Source organism: Oculina patagonica, chromosome 11 (genome assembly GCF_052425735.1).
Source record: "Oculina patagonica isolate OP01 chromosome 11, crgOcupat, whole genome shotgun sequence".
In the NCBI taxonomy this organism is placed as follows: domain Eukaryota; kingdom Metazoa; phylum Cnidaria; class Anthozoa; order Scleractinia; family Oculinidae; genus Oculina; species Oculina patagonica.
The window spans coordinates 109,799-128,855 of NC_135768.1; the positions used below are offsets into that span (position 1 = coordinate 109,799).

The 19,057-nt window shown below is 37.4% G+C and overlaps 1 protein-coding gene across 3 annotated transcripts in view; it reads right to left on the bottom strand.

The window, feature by feature from the left end:
• Positions 1 to 1,092: 1,092 nt before the first annotated feature.
• Positions 1,093 to 19,057, bottom strand: part of LOC144630073 (cilia- and flagella-associated protein 65-like) — a 31,552-nt gene continuing 13,587 nt past the window's right edge. For 2 of the 3 annotated variants that reach the window (XM_078488352.1, XM_078488354.1), the window contains 40 exons: positions 18,593 to 18,701; positions 17,731 to 17,846; positions 17,313 to 17,462; positions 17,155 to 17,209; positions 16,918 to 16,991; positions 16,498 to 16,566; positions 16,290 to 16,376; positions 16,100 to 16,183; positions 15,494 to 15,548; positions 15,109 to 15,194; positions 14,754 to 14,807; positions 14,496 to 14,568; positions 14,311 to 14,375; positions 14,002 to 14,105; positions 13,845 to 13,893; positions 13,414 to 13,503; positions 13,116 to 13,169; positions 12,598 to 12,683; positions 12,242 to 12,326; positions 11,932 to 12,026; positions 11,515 to 11,578; positions 11,055 to 11,220; positions 10,700 to 10,828; positions 10,419 to 10,575; positions 10,011 to 10,079; positions 9,720 to 9,848; positions 9,430 to 9,514; positions 8,934 to 9,025; positions 8,499 to 8,565; positions 7,702 to 7,890; positions 7,162 to 7,275; positions 6,552 to 6,707; positions 5,842 to 5,985; positions 5,394 to 5,453; positions 4,988 to 5,044; positions 4,080 to 4,468; positions 3,760 to 3,876; positions 3,205 to 3,403; positions 2,298 to 2,476; positions 1,093 to 1,593 (listed from right to left, as the gene is read on the bottom strand). In XM_078488352.1, the coding sequence (XP_078344478.1) occupies positions 1,443 to 1,593; positions 2,298 to 2,476; positions 3,205 to 3,403; positions 3,760 to 3,876; positions 4,080 to 4,468; positions 4,988 to 5,044; positions 5,394 to 5,453; positions 5,842 to 5,985; positions 6,552 to 6,707; positions 7,162 to 7,275; positions 7,702 to 7,890; positions 8,499 to 8,565; positions 8,934 to 9,025; positions 9,430 to 9,514; positions 9,720 to 9,848; positions 10,011 to 10,079; positions 10,419 to 10,575; positions 10,700 to 10,828; positions 11,055 to 11,220; positions 11,515 to 11,578; positions 11,932 to 12,026; positions 12,242 to 12,326; positions 12,598 to 12,683; positions 13,116 to 13,169; positions 13,414 to 13,503; positions 13,845 to 13,893; positions 14,002 to 14,105; positions 14,311 to 14,375; positions 14,496 to 14,568; positions 14,754 to 14,807; positions 15,109 to 15,194; positions 15,494 to 15,548; positions 16,100 to 16,183; positions 16,290 to 16,376; positions 16,498 to 16,566; positions 16,918 to 16,991; positions 17,155 to 17,209; positions 17,313 to 17,462; positions 17,731 to 17,846; positions 18,593 to 18,701 (4,353 nt within the window). In that variant the 3' untranslated portion in view covers positions 1,093 to 1,442. The remainder of the gene's footprint in view (positions 1,594 to 2,297; positions 2,477 to 3,204; positions 3,404 to 3,759; positions 3,877 to 4,079; positions 4,469 to 4,987; positions 5,045 to 5,393; positions 5,454 to 5,841; positions 5,986 to 6,551; positions 6,708 to 7,161; positions 7,276 to 7,701; positions 7,891 to 8,498; positions 8,566 to 8,933; positions 9,026 to 9,429; positions 9,515 to 9,719; positions 9,849 to 10,010; positions 10,080 to 10,418; positions 10,576 to 10,699; positions 10,829 to 11,054; positions 11,221 to 11,514; positions 11,579 to 11,931; positions 12,027 to 12,241; positions 12,327 to 12,597; positions 12,684 to 13,115; positions 13,170 to 13,413; positions 13,504 to 13,844; positions 13,894 to 14,001; positions 14,106 to 14,310; positions 14,376 to 14,495; positions 14,569 to 14,753; positions 14,808 to 15,108; positions 15,195 to 15,493; positions 15,549 to 16,099; positions 16,184 to 16,289; positions 16,377 to 16,497; positions 16,567 to 16,917; positions 16,992 to 17,154; positions 17,210 to 17,312; positions 17,463 to 17,730; positions 17,847 to 18,592; positions 18,702 to 19,057) is intronic. The other variant, XM_078488353.1, reaches the window with a different exon arrangement.

Consider the following 19,057-nt stretch of genomic DNA (forward strand, 5'->3'; position numbering starts at 1 on the left):
TGAGCATGGAAAGGATGGTTTTATAACATAGCTAGCAAAGCCGTGCAATCAAATTCAGTATACGGTAAGCGTGCACCATAATCAGTATCAGTGCCTCTCTCCACCCACGGTCTGCAGGCTGTTCAAAACCCAATTAATGCTAGTCAAGAAAGGAATGTCAATTGACGTTTTTCAAAGCTAATTTCGAAGTCCATAAACAACAAGAGAAATTTTAATTCGGTTTCATCTAGTTTAAGGACTTCAAAATTAGTTGAAGTCAAAAATTTTTTCCAACAACTTTATTGCAAAAATAGAAGAGAATGCAAAAGGGTGTCGGCAGAGGGGAACATAACGGCTCACGTAGAGCCGACCCTAGACTTGCCACGAGTTGCCTAAAGAAAAAAAAAACCTCTACAAGATCTTAGTTACAAAACGGCAATCAAACTTAAGCCTGGTTTCCATATCATCGCAGACAATCTCAAAATCGCAGAAATTTACTGAACCGTGTGATCGCAAAGATCGTAGAGCGAACTGTTTCCTAATCCATATGATCGCAAAAGATCGCAGACGATCGCAGAAGTGGTGAATGATGGGATTGATTTATATCAATATCGCAAACGATCGCAGATGCGTGTTTCCATATGATCGCAGATCGCAGAACCTACAATTCTGCGATCGTCTCGATCCATTGGGGCGTCTGCGATCTATGGAAACCAGACTTTAATGCAAATCCAATATTAGTCTAATCTGGGGAGGACTAGCATTTCGTCAGGGGTTGTAGCATAGTAACAGGCTGGTCTACTGACTACTTGTTAACTAAATAACTAATCAAGAATGGAATGTCAATTGAAGTTTTTAAAACTAATTTCGAAGACCTTAAACAACAAGAGAAATTTTAATTTTTCTTTTAGTTTAAGGACTCCGAAATTAGTTGATGTCAAAACCGAAAGATCCAAGTTACAAAATGGCAATCAAACTTAACGCAAATCCAATATAATTAGTCCAACCTGGGGAGGGCTAGCATTTCATCCAGGGGTTGCAGCATAGACAGGCTGGCCTACTGACTACTTGTTTACAACGTTAAATTTATTGAAATAGGAACAGTCAAGCATTAGGATATAATACAAAACTTTATTATACATTCAAGTAATAACAAGGTACCTCAACATTTTAAGGAGTCGAGGAAAAGTCGAGGAAACTCAGATTCAGATCCTTTCTATAAACATCATCTTTAAAAAGTAAAATTCACTCTGTACAGACCAAAACTAATGTTAAATACAACACTGATGCAACGTACACCATTCATTTTAAAAGGTTTGGGTTTGGGTTTTTGACGACTGTCATTACAGCTAATGCATTGGCAATTTGTATCACTGTATTCCTCCTCAGTTGACTTTTTTTTGCAGCAGGGAAATAATTTACTTATTTACAAGCTTCCCATGCAATATGACCGTTATCTTGTGTTATCTTGTAGACTTGTTAGTTCTATTGGGTGGCAGGGCTATCACTCTAGTCCGTGATGTCAAGTTAACCTCGCCATGATTCGCTTCAGTCAGGAGGTTGAGAAGTGAATTCTCAAGAATGGACTCCACCAGTGACTCGAACTCAGGCAATCTGAAAGATATATTGTGGCTAGCTACAGATTAGAAAATAAGGTATGGGACAAGGAAGAGAGTTCTTGCTGGATTTCTAGATGAGGCCGTGCAAATGGGCCCAGAAAACTCTTGCTCATTCATGACAAAATCAATGCTGATAACCCTCTTCCAGATTTAAAAATAACACAAAGATCGATTTCCTTGCCTTAAAAAGATTTCTCAGCTCCAGACGAAAACACCAAATTTTTACACGGTTTTCCAGACTACAATTTTGCAAGCCATATACAACACAGAAGCACGTGCCCTGTCATGGAAAATTGACGCTATTTGTTTTCTTTGTTTTCTTACTGGACTCAACGACAGTTAAAGATAACGCAAAATCATTCAAATTAACGCGAGAAGAAGGAAATTTAGGCGAACTACAGAAAGGAAACACCATTTTTAACTTGACAACAAAAATTTGATCTCAAAATTTGTAAGGATAAAATAAATCGCGAGATACCTGTGAGAAAGTGGAGGAACTTAAAATTTAATACGCCAAAAGGAGGAAGCCGTTGATGTTGTTGTGTTGTTTTTAATTTATTATACGGGGTCGTAATTTCATGTAAATTTTATTGAAGGGTTCGATCACACCGTTTTATTTGTACTTATTTTATTTTGAAGTTCTGTACAAGTCCGGCCATTTCCTGAATAATTGATTAGCTGACTGCTAACTATACCAACCTGCGCACTGTTTGTCTCTGTGCTGTGATTGTTTCAGGCTCGCCATCAGTGACCATCAGTCTGTCAGCAGTTATGGACAGTGACGAGTCTGAGGAGCGCTGGATTATCTGATGTGTTCTGCTCAGGACTCTTTCTTCTGCAGCACCACCTGGGTGAGTATGGGCACCACCAGGAGTCTGCTACACAACACAAATACAGATAACATTACAACACTGTTATGTACACAGGATTATGACCTTACATAACAAAAGGAAAAGAAAATAGTAGCCTGTAGCTGAACCCAGAGCGATTTCAGTCTATCCGGTTGTTCAATCTGGGTTCACAACTAAGAAAACGACCACGTTATTTTTGTCAAAAAACTTATTAAAAGTACATTTGGAGTAATTCAAAATTCCTTATGTAAATCCTTGCTGGAGGCCAGCTCAAGGTCACAAGAACTTTCATCTTTCCCAAACTCGTGCAATGTAAAAACAGCGTAGTTGGAATAACAACAGTTCTTCTTTTACATGGTCAAAAACATCTCCTTTACCTATTCTGTTTTTGTAACTACTTTTTTAATTTTCCCGTTTTCCGCATTTTCTGTTGTTGGTATTTAATAGCACTGAACATGGCATCCCTAACTGTTCATTACTGTTCAACTGCAATTTTAATGCAACTCTGCAGAAAAGATTTTTTTTTTAACTTCAAGCGCCATGCAGCTTAGGTCCCACCATTTCCTGAGCAATTAAGTATGTTCCAAACAGTACGTTCTTGAGTGCACACACACAAAATATGCTTCTTTTACAAAGTAAAACTTTTACTTTTTACTAAACAGCACTCTTGCAAGCCACTGTCATAGAAACATAGCTGAAAGTCACAAAACTCATTTATTACTCCCCGGTAAGGTTTTCTTTGTCACTTTCCTTACCTGTTTAGTACGAGGCAGTTGTTCCAGTTCACGACTGACCTCCTCACTAGAAGAAGACGGGTCACTGCTTTGACTGCTGGCAGAGGAGGGCCTGGAGCTGGTGGTGTATTGTGTTTCACACAGCTGTCTAAAGTAGGGCACAGGCTCCTGGTTTATCTCGGACATTCTCTGATAGAAATTGTCATCATCCAGAAGACCCCTGTATCAACAGAAACAACGTACAGTAATGATTTGATTTGGCACATTCCTTACAATAAGTACTCTTCTGTTTGTACTTTACCATAAGCGAGATAAAATAGGCGTTCAAGATGTCTTTGTCACCTCTTGGAGGAAACAAGGAAAGAAATTTCCATTTAGCTCAAGCTCAACGACTTTGCGGTCAGCATTAATAAGTTTTCGTAGGTACCCCGCGTCCGTCTAGGAACCTTCGCCCTCCCAAAATTAAAATAACACCCTATGAACCAATAGAATATCACTTTTAGACAGTAACAGGCGTAAGCACCCCATTGCATAGTCTAAACAATGAAAGTATGATGGGATAAAGATTGAGGTTACCTCAAAATAACAGAGAGTACATCCTCGATGATTGACATTTCAGGTCTTGAGCAGGAGACTAATGCAGACAGCTCCTCTTTGTCTTGGTCACCAGTCCCTTGAGACAACACATAGCGCCTGCAAAACATCAAGTAACATGTGACACTAAAGCTACCAGTAAAGCGTATGGAAAAAGGATCAATTTTTAAAAGCCATAAAATGCTGTCTCCTCAGACAGCTTCCAAGCCTTTTCTTCACACTACAACAAATCCTCTTTTTAAAAGAAAATACTATTGAACAAGTAAATTGATTGCACTTTTAGTTTAAATGGGACTACTCACTGGTCGATCAGGAACTTATCCACTGCTGATGGGAAGCTCGCATAAAACCCTCCTATCGCATGCGTCTTAGCAGTGACTCCCAAATGAAGCAAGAATGATTCTGGAGGGACAGGTTGTGGTGGTGTCTCTTGTCGAGATGATCTGCTTGTCTTCTTCCTTTTTGTTTCTTTGGGTGAACCTATTGGAGGTAGAGCCTGGTATTTCCTCAAGTCTCCCTCAGAATGAGACATGGAGCGGCTTGGGTGGCTGATTGATTTAAGGTGCGGTCCGGACTGAGGTCTTTTCAAATCATCTTCAGTTATTGTGAAGGTGTATTGTTTTTCTTCCTTCATGTTGGTCCAGTCTATAAGCCGCTCGTTATACTCCGCCATCTCTGTTTCATCAACAATCTGCAAGACAAGACGTGTCACTTAGCTTAAAGAGCTCGAGCTGAGCTGAGCTGACTGAACGTGCAACTGACTCAGAGTCTCAAAGGATAGTACTGAATCAATGCGCTGATAAATTGACAGCACGACTGTTTTAACATCGATACCCTCACTAATTTGCAAATCATTTTCCGCATAAAACAGAAAACGTTGCCTCCAATACCAGAGAGATTTGACCGATAGAGCAGTTGCTTCACAATGCTCACAAACATAAAATCCGAAGAGATTGATTATTTTGAAGCAGTTTTCCTTCCTAAACATTTTCGAAAACACGCCACTTCTTTCGCGAGCTATTTTTAACCTCCAGGCGTTCCACGCATCTTTTTGGAATGTCCAGTTTCGTCTTGTCTAAATAAAGGAACTTTCACTTTCACATTTGTAAGACAGACATGTCACTTGGCTTAAAGAGCTGCGAGCTGAGCTGACTGAATGTGCAAAAACGGCTTTTCTTCATTGAAAACTAAACGATTAGTTCATTACTACCTCGCATATAATGTCCATGTCGTAAAGCGATGGTGCACCACAGGAAAAGAACGAAACCTAGAAAATAAACAAAGTATACTGTAAGACCGAGCAGAAAGCTATAAAATAAACACAGTATACTGTAAGACAGAGCAGAAAGCTATAAAATAAACACAGTATACTGTAAGACAGAGCAGAAAACTATAAAATAAACACAGATACTGTAAGACCGAGCAGAAAACTATAAAATAAACACAGTATACTGTAAGACCGAGCAGAAAACAAAAATAAACACAGTATACTGTAAGACCGAGCAGAAAACTATAAAATAAACACAGCATACTGTTAGTCAGAGAAGAAACAAGTTCGAGGAAACGATTTCAATTCATAAATATCAAGCAGACACAACAAACGTTATGTAACCAACCTTCAGCAGCACATTTTGCTGTGGTTTGAGGAAGCCATGATCGGGTTCTATCATTATCACCTAAAATTAAAATTTCACAGAACAATACGTTGAGAAAACAAGAACAAATACATATACGTTAAATAAATTACCGTCAAGGAACCAATTACAAGTTGGATAAAGAATCATGGTATAATGTACCTTAAAACTAAGTTAGCGAGCAACTCGAATTTATACATTTTATAGTGTTTATGAAACAAACTGTAATTTTTGCAGCCATTAAAGAAAACAATTTGCTCTTTTTATCTATATCTTGACATCCCCAAACATCAATGAAATACATTTTTAATTATTTTTTTTTTTTTTTTTAATTCCACAAAACCATATTTTAGATGTTCAGGACTTAATTCTCTCGCAACATTGCCAGCTTATCCATTTATTCTTAAAGTGCGACAACAAACAAACAAACCTGATCCACAGCAGATCCCTCTAAAATCCATCTGAAGGATATAATGTGGTCTGGTGAAGAATTGGTCAGGAAGAACATGCGATGAGACATTGTATACAGAGGAACATCGCCAAATGGAATGCATTCCACTGACAAGTATGATAGCTGAAAAATAATAAACAATCTCGAGTCACTGTTTTGTTCCACATGGCACCTGCAGGAAAAGGCTATATTGTACACTGTTTTACTGTTAACTTGTCAACAAAGTACTATTTCTCCTTACAACATTAACACATTGTTTGGTTGATCAAGCAATTGGAAAACCACCACAAATAGAGCAGTTTTTAACTGAGTTTCGTAAAACCAAAACCAAAGTAATCGCTCTGGCCAACCACAAAGGACACAGACTATCCAGTGAACCAATCAAACTCGAAGTAAATACATGTAGCAGGCGCAAAATGCGGGAGAACTGGGTGAGTGAATCACGTTTGTTTTTAGTTCTACTTCTGATTGGATGAGGAAAGGGGGGGGGGGAATGAGACTTTTTTATCAATCACCTAGCGTAGTAATACAAAACCGAAGCAAGTGTGAATTACTTTAATTTCGATACTCAAATGAAAACGACTCTGCGTCAAGAATGAAATTCAAACTTTCCGAGTCAGTGTAACAGCCCATTGCAGCCCATTCACTGCAAGGGCTTGTACAATCTTTATAGCATAGCTGTTACTAACCTGTTTATGCACCTGGACTATCTGCTTATCAGGTACCGTGGTGCTACCCACATCCTTGACAGGAAGAGTGTCGCCCAAGATCCGCTGGTCATATCCTACACCAGTAAATGTAACCAACACTGTCTCTCCACCAATAATACGGACTGGAATATCCACCTACAGGTCAACAAAAAACGTTATTAAGTTTAAAGAACGGGCGTTACTGGCACACATTACATCAGTGCTTATCTTCTATAGCATGAAGTGGCTGGAAGTATTGTTACTCCCCTTGGATTGGATGGCACACTTTTGGTATGAACAACAAGCGCTTTCTTCAAGGACAGAATACTCCTGCAAGGTTGTCTAAATACTTTTTGTTCCAAAAATGTGATTGATTGATTGATTGATTGATTGATTGATTGATTGATTGATTGATTGATCGATTGAATGGCACCCATCAGTCTCGGAAGACCTTATGGTGTCGCGTTCTGGATGATAGTTCTAGAACAGCGTTTGCTGTGGCTTGAAAGGCCGATTGGGAAATGTGAAATGTGAATAAAGTATTTATTAACAAGATGGGCCACTAAGACAAAGAAAAGAACTAAAGATACTTGAAAGAAACTTGACTGACCATGTAAGTTCTTGCTTCAAGTGGAGCAAACTGCCAGTAAATCAGAGCAGCACATCCAGGGGGGATCTCTCCTGATGGATTCAAACACTCAAAGATGCGGCAGCCATAGTTTTGCTGAATGGAAGATATCAAAATAACAAAGTCAAAGAAACTCCAAAATAAAAATCTTTGCAAAAACAAAAATTGATTAGTAATGGAGGCTCTATGAGTAGGTGCATATACTTCAACTGTAAAGTATTTGTTTAAAAAGGATGGGAATCCGGGTTTAGGGCAAAGATATTTTAAAATGATTGGGACATTTGATTAATTTAAAAGCCATTTTTGGGGTTGCAATAAATGTTTCTTATCGAATTGGAATTTAGAAGTGTTAGTTTTTGTAGAGGGAGGAAACCAGAGAAAATTCTTCAGAGCAAGGACAAGAACAAACAACAAACTCAACCCACATATGACACCGAGTCTGGGAATTGAACCCTAAAGTCTGGCACATCCTGTTGATTACACACAAAAAAAAAAACACGATGGAGAAGTAACTGTACTTACAGCCTGGACTTGTGCTAGTGGTTCCATATCCAGCTCGTACTTAACAACCCTGGCTCCTCCATTGTAGAGCTCATACACTTGTACTGGTGGCGAGGTCCCTCCCACTGGGACTGGCTCAAACATGTGCCTTGTGTTTGCAAAGTGAACATAAAAGCTGTCTGGGTCCACAGTCACACCAATGAAATTCAGCTGTGGGAAAAAAGAAACAAACAAAAATTATAATAATTAAATATACAAAAACAATACTTTCAACAGTGCGCGGGTGCTTACCATTAATCAGAACTGGTCTCAAGGCCAGACCGATATATTCAAGAATGGAATTCCGTTGTTAGTCAGAATTGTCCTGTCAAATCAGTTAATGCATAAATATTATAATATACTGTTGTAGTAGATTTGTGGGAAAATCTCGTGAAAAAGGCCCATTTTGCAATTCACATTCAAAACTACCGCCCCAGCCGACCAGTTCTGACTAATGGTAAGCACCCTAAGTTCAAAGGTTAACACCTCTCAAAGGATGCCTTCATTCTCTTAATGAACACCTCTAAGATGGTCTGACTTACAGTGCGACACGCCTTACCGTGGCCACCCAAAAAACCTTTTTACAAGTGTCATCTTGTAATATTTTACGTTTTCACTGCGTTTTGTTAACAAATACGATTTAACAAGTAGCCATTTGATCGTATTCAACTTGAGAGTACACTTGTAAAAAAGTTTGTTGGGTGGCCATGGTAAGGTGCATCGCACCATATCAGGTAGTCGACTGAAATAAAACACCTTGTCTATTACAACTGTCATACCAGGATTTCTCTTCCTCTCATGACCTTGAACAAGATTGGAAGTCTGTTGGTACCAGTGAACAAATGGCTGGCAATGCAATGCATAAACAGAAATCAGTAAGAAGAAAGTAACACAGTTAAGAAACCTAAAGGTCAGTACATTGTATTCCATATTGAGAGGCTTTAGTTTGAACTGGCCTCAGATTATTTTCTGTTGTGTTCTTGAGCAAGACACCAAACTCTCACAGTGCCCGTGCATCAAGGAACATTGGTTGCATGAAGTTTTACAAAAATGCTGAGTATAATCTAGCATTCTGGAGTTAGGCATTAGCTGCATGACCATCAGCGGGTGCCTATGATAGTTTACAGTGCATACTTATTTGCTGTGCAGTGGCCTAAGAAAAACACTCATGCTTTCTAGCAGGTACAGTATAAGCTAACTGAGTTCTCAGTCACCTGTACGTTAGAGTAACAGTGCAGCATTCTCCTGGTAACAATTTCCCTCTCCTAGGCTCAATGTTAAACAGTTTATTATCCATGACCTGCATCTAAAGGATGATATAAACACACAGGACTGTTAATTATGGTAATTTACAGGGCTGTTTGAGTTAACCAAGTAAAAATAACTAAAACGTGGGGTCAAATTCAAGGGAAATGAGACTTATTTTAAGTTAGCAGGGGTTTTTGAGTTACCGGGGCTCTACTGTATTCAACTTTATAATTATAATACAGTGATGTGGGTCGTAACATCATCACTATATAGAATTTCTGATTCATTTTGCCATCTTTTTCACAACTTTCAGTGAGTTCTGGATGTTATGACCAATCAAATAATTTTATATCAATTCGTGGGAGATCCAGACCACAACTCCAACCCTACCGAGACCACTCCTTATCCAGACACAGGACAGACCACAACTAACACCAACCACAAATCCACAATGTTTCTCACCTCATGAAGTTCATCCTCGTCATACTCTCCTGTCTCTGCCCAGTACTCCAGTTCAAGCTGAAGATCACTTGGATACAAGAATGCCCTGTAATGCAACAATTATGATCAGTTCTCAATATAATCCTAACTAGTGAGTCAAATACAAATATTTCAACAACTGTGACATCTTCTTAGAAATACATTGTTCAGCTATTCAACATTAGCATTTTACTCAGTGGTGTTGGGTAATTAACTGTGATACTATGTATTAAACTGTCTGCCTGGCTAGTAAGATAAATAGATCCACTTACCATTCAGAAGGAACTGATCCTGTGTTCTGCAGGTTCAAATGCACTACACATGGGTCCCCACCCAGAGGTGCCGCTCCAAAGTTAAAGTCCATTATGGCTCTTGTGTTAACAGGGACTCTGCGCCTTGTGCTGTGAACATGGAAAAACAATCAAAAACTATCAATATACTAATGACCAACTGTCATCTTCCTTGAGCATGATTTTGTCATCAATAAAAACTCAACAAAAATGGTCTGAATTATTTTGACAATTGCAGTGGATATCAGGGATCTGTGGTCACAAGTTACTGACCTGTGTCTAGTGACTGCAGCATAAAGGAGTTCTGATGGAGATGGATCAGACTCCAGACATTCATTGAGACTGCAAAGTAAAAACAAGAATGATGCAATTTTTAGCATTATCTTCTAAGTCAAGTTTATACCCATTAGAATAATTGATTAGTCATTATTCATCAAAGTTCTCTCTCATCACAGTAGCAAGTGCCATAAAATAAAAGTTTGGGGCTTAGCCCTTCATCAGTGAAAAAGTCAAGGAGGGAGGAAGAGCCCCAGGGCAACACTGGACTCGAGATGCACTCTCATCTAATTTACATCAACAATTTCAAAATTAACTAGAATTCTTCATTTCAGAAGCAAACACAGTCGCAATTTACAGTCAACTGAAATCAGCCCTAGCTAGAAGTAATGTTGTTAATCTCACCTGTCCAGGGAGAAGAGGTTCCATATCTGCACTTTACTGTACCCTTTACCACTTCCCAAGCACCGGGCATCAGTCACAGACAGAGTAGGATACACTCCCTGACACCGCAGTTCAACAAGTTGTCTCTTGGGGCAGGTGATGAAAGGTTGGCTATCAGCTAGAGGAAAAGAAATGGCTTGGTATTACTAAGTATTTTCACTCAATATATTTTACAAAATACTATACACAAAGGTGGATGAGTAATCACTGGCAGTTTGTGCTAATGTAATCATGTAACCTACCAAACATTGAAAACAGTTCATAACTGAGTTTGAACTTGTAGCAGACCCTGCGTGATGGATAAGCAGTGGCTGTGATCTTCTGGGAAGTTCTTGCTGGAATGATTCCATTCTGGTCACCTATTTCCAGTGCTACAAGAGACGTCATAACAGTTTTAATGGTGAGGCATAAAAACTGGCATCAAACCAGCGTGTGACCATTCAAATGAAAGCTATTGAGTAGTACTTTCATGTGGTACTGTTTATTATGCTGTGCACGGTGGCTTAATAGCTTTAAAGTCTGTGGTTGAAACCCTGTTTGATTTTTTTAAAATAAACAAAACTCTATGGGAATTTTTTTCAGGTAGCAGCTGCTTACCCATTACATCTCTTGCAGATTGCTCATCATCATAAGGTCCTGATATCTCCTGGTCAATAATTAGGTTATAGTGTAGACTGCAGTCACTGTTGTTGTGGATTGTCAGCTCTCGAGATGCAGAGCTTCCCACAATAATGTCGCCAAAATTTACAGCCTCTTCAGTGCACTGATGAAGCAAAAGAATAACTAAATTATATAACAGAAACCTCTATTTGTTGAACAACATATGCATGAAAATTTACAGCAAGGCGCCCAAATGTGTGACCACTTTTAATTTATTCACATTCTTTCGTGCAGATTTAATCCAATCAAAAGCCGTGGATAGCTTGCAGTTGACTTCTGATTGGATTAAATCTGCACGAAAGAATGTGAATAAATTAAAAGTGGTCACACATTTGGGCGCCTTGCTGTAAATAGCAAACAATATTTTAATATCAAACATTCTGACTAAAATACTTACCACTATTTCACCAACAGATCCCTCACCAATAACTCTTACTAGATAGGTCTTTTCTTCTGGTGCTCTGCACAAGATTAATGGACAGGTTAAATTTTGTAATGATTTGGTTTCATTCCTACAACAATAAACTTACACTTAGAGGTTTGAATTGAGTTAAAGGGTCACCCTTCAATCTTAATTGTCTGACCTTTAAAAATTTTCACCTCGTGATGTCTAATCATGTTAAAACTGAATGCAAGATTTTATACGGACCAATGCAACTAATAGTCAACAAGTAGTTTTGGTAGCATTTTGTTGGAAAAAATACGGAACCTAGATTTATAATACACACAAGCTGCACAGACTTGCCATGTTATTATTCATAAACAGCCAAACAGTTAAGAGGAAAAAAAATTACAGGAGAAGAATTATCCTTACAGTTGTTGGTCATCTGCTTGCAATCCTTTGACAGTAAGTTTAGTCTTGATGACATACTTGTCTTCTGCATGAGGACTAAAGCTGAATGTGTGAGCCTATGAGAGAAACAGGATAGTTACAACATCAACCTGTATTAGACAATAATGCAAGTAGGTGTATACTGATTGGCCAGAAGCTCTGTTGTACCAGTTTCAAACCCGCTCACAAATTGCAATCATTTCATTAATAATTTATATGTCACTAGGGATGTCGGAAGAATGTCGAAAGCTTGCAAAAGTTGAAACAACTCTACCCATGGTAACAAGCTTACCTGAGTCTCATTAGGTAAGATGACATCTTCTGAGGGATAAATACTCATTGTTTTAACTTGAGGTCCAGGAACCTTCCAAGAAAACCTGATCACACAATAAAACTTGTTATTGCTAAAAAAATAACTTCAAGAGATAAGGTGTCAAGAATATTTGACAGACAAATTAAAGTAAACATAAAAGTATACTTAATAAATTAAATTCAATAAAATTTTTTTAAGAGAATTAAGCTTACAATGGCTCTCCCACTGAAAAACACCTACAGACCAAACCTTTTTCTAACACAACTGAAAAAAAGTGGTAAAAGGGAAACTTATTTTAAGAAAATTCTTTGAGAGAAGTTTACTTAGAGACACACCTTAATGGAATTCTGCAAGTGTTCTTGATTTCAAATGTCCTAGTAGATGCAGTTCCTAGACAGGTTGGTTTGAAATAAACTGTTCCCTAAAAAAAAAGAAGAATATCACTTGTAACAAAATCTCTCAGTTGATTATGTATATATTAAATCATATCAATGTTTGATTCTTAGCTAATATACTGCAACTTAATAGAATGACTGAAGATATCACATCAGATCTACCAAGACCCCTGATCACACAGGGCACTCCCATTTTTGACCCTTATCCCCTGTTCTAGATTATGACATTGTCATGCTATTCAGCACAATTTTGCAGCTAGTTTTCTTTCATTTGTTGCAATGTTTATGCCTTTTTATGAATCTCCAGGTATGAGTAGAGTCACTGGTTTGTTTTGAAAATCTCCAGATCAGTTCATACAGGTTGGCAGTTCTGCTGCGTACACATCAATTTGACAACTACAACCAAAGCTTTAGAATCAGTGCAAAAGATAATCTATCCATTACAATTGTAAATGTACCTGATTACTAAGTTTAAGAGATGGTGTCTCTGCTGATCCAACAAGGCTGATCTCCTGTACAAAATACAAAAGAACCACTCATGTTTTACAAGAAATCATTGAGTTCTTATCATATTAAAATTAACTGACTTATGAAGTGCTCAAGTGATGTCATCATCATCACATCCTTTATTTAAACTTGACGTGTACAGTGTATGTGTACATGCACATCACATTCTCAGCATCAAAACTTTTGTTAAATTTTGGTAGCTAAGCTTTTTTTCACATAAACAAGGAAAGAGTCATTAAGTTTAAATACCTGAGTAAATTTGTCAGCATCATTAAGCTTGCACTTGACAGTGTGTTTAAAGGTCTTTGCCTCTGTTGGTGTCATTTTAAAAACAATAAGCTGAAAAATTAAAAACAAATAAAAAAAATTAGCAACATTACCAAGTTTGATGATGTTTAGACTGATGTAAGCCACACTTGCCACATGTTTGCAAAACAGTCCCCAAACTTGCTATATATACTGATATAAATGTAATCACGAGTTAAATTTACAAACTTGGGACCCACCCACTTCCCTTGCGAAAAAGACTGTCTGAATAGCAGACTAAGCCTCATACCTTTATTGAAAATTTGAAATATATTGTCTGAAATGTGTTTAGAATGAGAAAGAAATTTAATTGTTAAAAAATCCTTCTTTGACTGCAGTACAGCTTTGAATTTAATAAGTTACAATAAAAGAACCTGGTATTTGTCAGTGAGAAGTCCTGTTCGTGGTCTGCATGTAAACTCCCTGTGAGAAAATAATACTTACAGTTAGTATAAACTTGAGATCATTTAAAACTTTGTGAATCCTGAAATTTATATGAATGAAATAAAGAGAGAATTCTCTTTAACATACCCTGTTGGATCCTCATCAAATGCAAAATGGATCGGATTTTGTCCACTGTTGCTTAGCAACAAGGTTCGATATGACACACCATCCAATGTGACAGCTGGAAAGACCTGTTAAATAATGAAACAAGTTCAAGTTGTGGTGTTATTATAATTGAAATGGAGAACAAATTTCTAAAGAAACTGTTGGGTTGTATTAGTTACATTACTAACACTGCTAGCAGAGTAATAGGTGTCAGCCTAGAAAACCTACAACAGCAAAGCACTCCCCTGGCAAGGTCCTGACAGGGGAGGGGAGGGGATCACTTTTTCTTACCAAGTGCTTGACATCCCACTGGCTTCTGGGTATAAATGTTTCAGTACCCAGTGAAAATGTGTGTCCTGAAAAATAAAATTGTATAGTGAGATACTGCATACATATACATGAAATTGACAGCAACAAGTAACAACTTCGTAACAGAGATCAGTGCTGATTTATGGATTTTGTAACTGTTCACAAACCTGTAGTGTTTAGTGACAGACACCAGGGAGGACACAGAGTAGTGTCCTCAACAAGTCGATAATCTCGCATACTCTATAACAGAACAGAAAATAAATTGTCATGATGTGTGTTTCAAGTTAACCTAACCATTATGTTAAGATCAAGAGATAAGCTGTTAAGTGGCAAACTGCTTTTGTACCATTTGTAAAAGGTATTTTTTTATAATTTCCAGGTAAACTAGCAATGGCACCAACATTTAATAAACTACAAATCTTTACCTTGTAAAACGTATAGCATTCCAGGTCAGCACTGAAAAACTGATTTGCAGCATTCTAAAAAAAAAGAATTCAATTCAGCTCTAATCAACAAAACCATTTAAACATGATTTATTAAAGTAAAGCAAAGTTAGAGGAAACCATTTGCAGGATTTAGTGAGGTCTGTATGATAAATAAAGTAGGGTATTGGGAAAACTTGTGCATCAACGTTCTAGAATGTTAACAGATAGCTACAAATGGAATCACTTTTAATTACATTAAAAGCATTTACTACTCCCAACACACTTATTGCATACAGCATTTACAGTGTATTTGTTTTAAGAGAAAACAGAGGTACAATAACTAGTTCACACTTACAGGTCTAAAGGTCACTCTAAATGAAGCAGTTTTTAAGGGAAGAATGTCACATTCCTCAGGAGAAACAGAAAATATCCCCTTTGTATCTGTAAGAAAACACATTGCAAGGTGAGACAATGATATCTTAACACAAACAAGCAGTAACTACAGTGAAACATTATCATTGACAGACTGTAAAGACATCCCTTGGCCTAAATGGGTCGACGACATAGCTTTACTTTTTAAATTCTTGACATCCCTTACCCCCACCCCAATTTAACAGGTCAATTATGCAAGATTACAACGCTTTCAACAAAATGTAAATTCCTAGGTGATAATATACATTCTATATTTCTGGTAACAGAAACAATAAGAAAAAACTGCTGACAATCGATGCCTCACTAACCTTTCATCCACATGCATGTTATTTTTCCTTTTGTATGGTTTGTGATGTTGACCGTCTACAAAGATACAAGCACACACATAAATAGCATTTCAACATTTGATTGGTCTATTGTAAAAATAGCTAATGAATGTTAATTTCATTCAAACTTTCGAGTGAAAATGAATGTTATTATAAGCAGTCCTTTCCATTGTCCTCATCAAGGTAACATTTCCTTGCTCTAAAAACCTCATTACTCAGGGCTGTCATTAAGGACCATAACCTGTAACAGCTGTTATGGCTGAGTTCACCAAAAGTTACAGGTGAAAATGTTATCTGGTGCTTTGTTACACTTATGTAAAGAGTGAAATACTACGGGTGATAACTCCAATGCAATGGCTTGTTAGAAAACTTGATGACAGCCCTGTTACATGTAAACTTCCATTAGTAAGAAAGGTGGTTCTGCTGTAACTGAAGGTGGTTCTGCAAAAGTTATTGAAACATACTTTTAACTGTAAATGTCTTTGATTCACAATTTTTGCAAACTGGTACTTTTAAATACAGTACTTAATGCTGTTTTTTTCTAATAATGGGGAAAAGAAAGTTTTAGAACTGTCTAACTGTTGTCACCTTCTGTTCTACTGCTTTAGGATCCAACAACTGCCCAAAGTCTGCATGGTGAATATCTAAACTGACATGAGGGACAACTGCAGTCTGAAATTCACAACACAACAATTAAAAATTTATACACAGAAAGTAGCACAAGACTCCAGTAGTTTATCATAGATCAGAATTATTTTTAATTGAGTCTATATCTTACTGTTTCTCCTACTGATGCATGGCAGAAGAACTCTTCCATGGGTGAAAGCTCAGCCATTGAAGGTAGCACATCTCCTGATGATGTGTTCTACAAGAAAGGTAAAAATAAAATGAAATAAAAATGTTGCTTAATGTAGCATGAAGCTGATGCTAAATAAAAAGAAAATATAAAAACATTAAACCCAGCATTGCATTTTGCTAATACAAACCTCAAGTGCCATTAATGCTCCATCCTCATCAACCTGAAGTTTCTTTGCTCTTAGATCTTCGTTAAGTTGCTTAAACAAAACACAAGTCAAAGCATTTAATATTTGGGCCTGCATGACATCTGCCTAGGGGCCTGCACACACAAAACAATAAATTTGGAAATCTGGGTGCTTAGGGACATCAAAACAATGATTCTGAGGTGTTGGTGGGGGCACACAAAACAATGAATTTGTGGGCCTGGGATGGGGTACACAAAAGAGGCTTGGGTAGAGGCTTGCACATAAAACAATGTCTTTGGGGTTCTGGAATATGGCATATAAAACAAGTACTTTGGGGATTTAAATAAATCTTCTTTACTGTAAGCAGCTAAATGCTGAACAGTCAACATCAAAGTAAGCTTTTACTTGAAGCTGAACACTTACCTCTGGTGGAATTTTTGAGAATCCACGTCTGACATGAGTATGATATCTATCCAGATGCTTCTTCTCCAAAACAGCTATTAAATGAATAAATTTTCAATAAGTTAAGAACAATAAAAAGCCTGACTTAATATTGTCTACTAGGAAGGACAAGCAATATGATGTATTTGCAATACACCACACTCTCTGTTCAAGTGCATATTTATTTACAAACAGGCAGTAATGACAACTTTCCAATACCTGGCTTTACTTGTTCTGTGTGACAAGTTCCAAACAGATCAACAAACAAAGGATTCTGAAAGAAAACACAAAATTAATGAAATAAAGAGGCAAAAAAATGCAACAAACTAGCAATAGAAACAGTTCAAACAAAACAAAAACTCTTACGTAATACTGACCTGATTTTGGACCAGACAAGTAAGTCTCCTGTAGTAATTAATGGGTTTTGTTGGAGCAAACCGTAGAATAACAGTTTGGGAACCTTTACCAGGAAGTAAGCCACATGTTGTTTCCAACTTGAAAACACTTTGACTGCAGTCAATCATGAACTGAAAAATATTTTAAAAAATTTATAACACAATTCAGTGAAAATCAAAATCCAACTTTATTCTACTTAAAGTCGCTAATAAGTATAATAGTATGGCAAGTATTAAATAATATTTTAACTGTCTCCTTGTGAATTGCTTGTAGAAGTAACTAAACACTGCATGCACCCCCAGGCATTCTCAATTTAATGATACTTACATAGACACTAGAGATGAAATATCACATACGGAAGAGCCACATACTACTGAATTCTAAAGAACTGTACTTTACCTGGAAGGCAGCAGGGACTTCAGAATTGTTTATAATCTTGAAACTTTTAGCTGCAAACTTGCCAGATTCGACAACTCCCATATCAAGGTAGTCACAGTCCAGGACAACTTCAGGGCCTGCAGAATATAGGATAACAATGAACATCTTACCGTACAATTAGGAAACAATGATCAATAACAATGGCAATGCTGAAAACAGGAACACATTATGGATAAGCTTATATATGTGAAAATGAAAGCAGTGTTAATGTCTTCGAATTTATCAGGGGACAAGTTCCAAAAGAGATCATCAGTTGTTACAGGCATGGTGTCATGCTTAGTTTTACACCTGCCAACTTTTTCTGGGTCAAAGGCGTGAGATTTTTATCCTGAGAGTGCCAGGATCTCCGAATACGATACAACAATGTCCGAAGTTTTCCGAAGACGTCCGAAGTATTCCAAAGACGTTCCGAACATATCCCGATCCTCGTGCGTGGACGTGTTTTGCTAAACACGACCTCGTTCCCAATGCTTTTTTTGTCAAAACTCTGAGATTTCGGGGAAAGTATCGCCATTTACTCATTTTACCTGGAGTTTTCGTTTCTCACATTGGTTTGAGTTTACATTTTTTTGGAAAGTGTGTCGTTTGTGGTTGAAATAACTCACATTTTTCGACTAGGTGTGGGAAATTGGTTCGTAAGCGTGAGTTGGCGTGAGATTGAAGTTTTCAACTCGCAGGTGTGAGACTCACGCCCAAGGCGTGAGAGTTGGCAGGTATATTAGTTTTAAAATGATCAACTTACATGCTCCCTTATAAACTACATCACATTGTTCACCACCTTGTAAATAATGAACCACTGTACATGTGTGATTAATATCCCTACCTTTCCCAATTCCAGTGCATCTTATGACAGAACAGTTAGTAGCCCCAAGAGCTATAACTTCCAGATAATCCACTGAATACAGACCAGGATTTTGAGGAGTAAACGACACCTGTAGTACAAGAATGACAAATCTAGTCATTACTAATAGGACAGTTCACTATGAACTCACCATTCCATTAAAATGCCATTAAAATCCCTTGAAAAGGTCATGAAATTGATTTCATGGCCCATGAAAGACGCAAAAATGATTTTCATGGCCATATCTGTGGCCATGAAATTCCTATGGAAAAATGGCAAATATTTTTCATGACCCATGAAAGTTAAAATTGGCACTTTCATGGGTCATGAATTTCCCTTGAAAATCATGTTGAATAGCAATGCACCATGAAAACATGCCATGAAATCCATTTTCACAATTTTTCATCACCCATGAAAAAAAACATTTATTGAAGGTTCAATTTCATG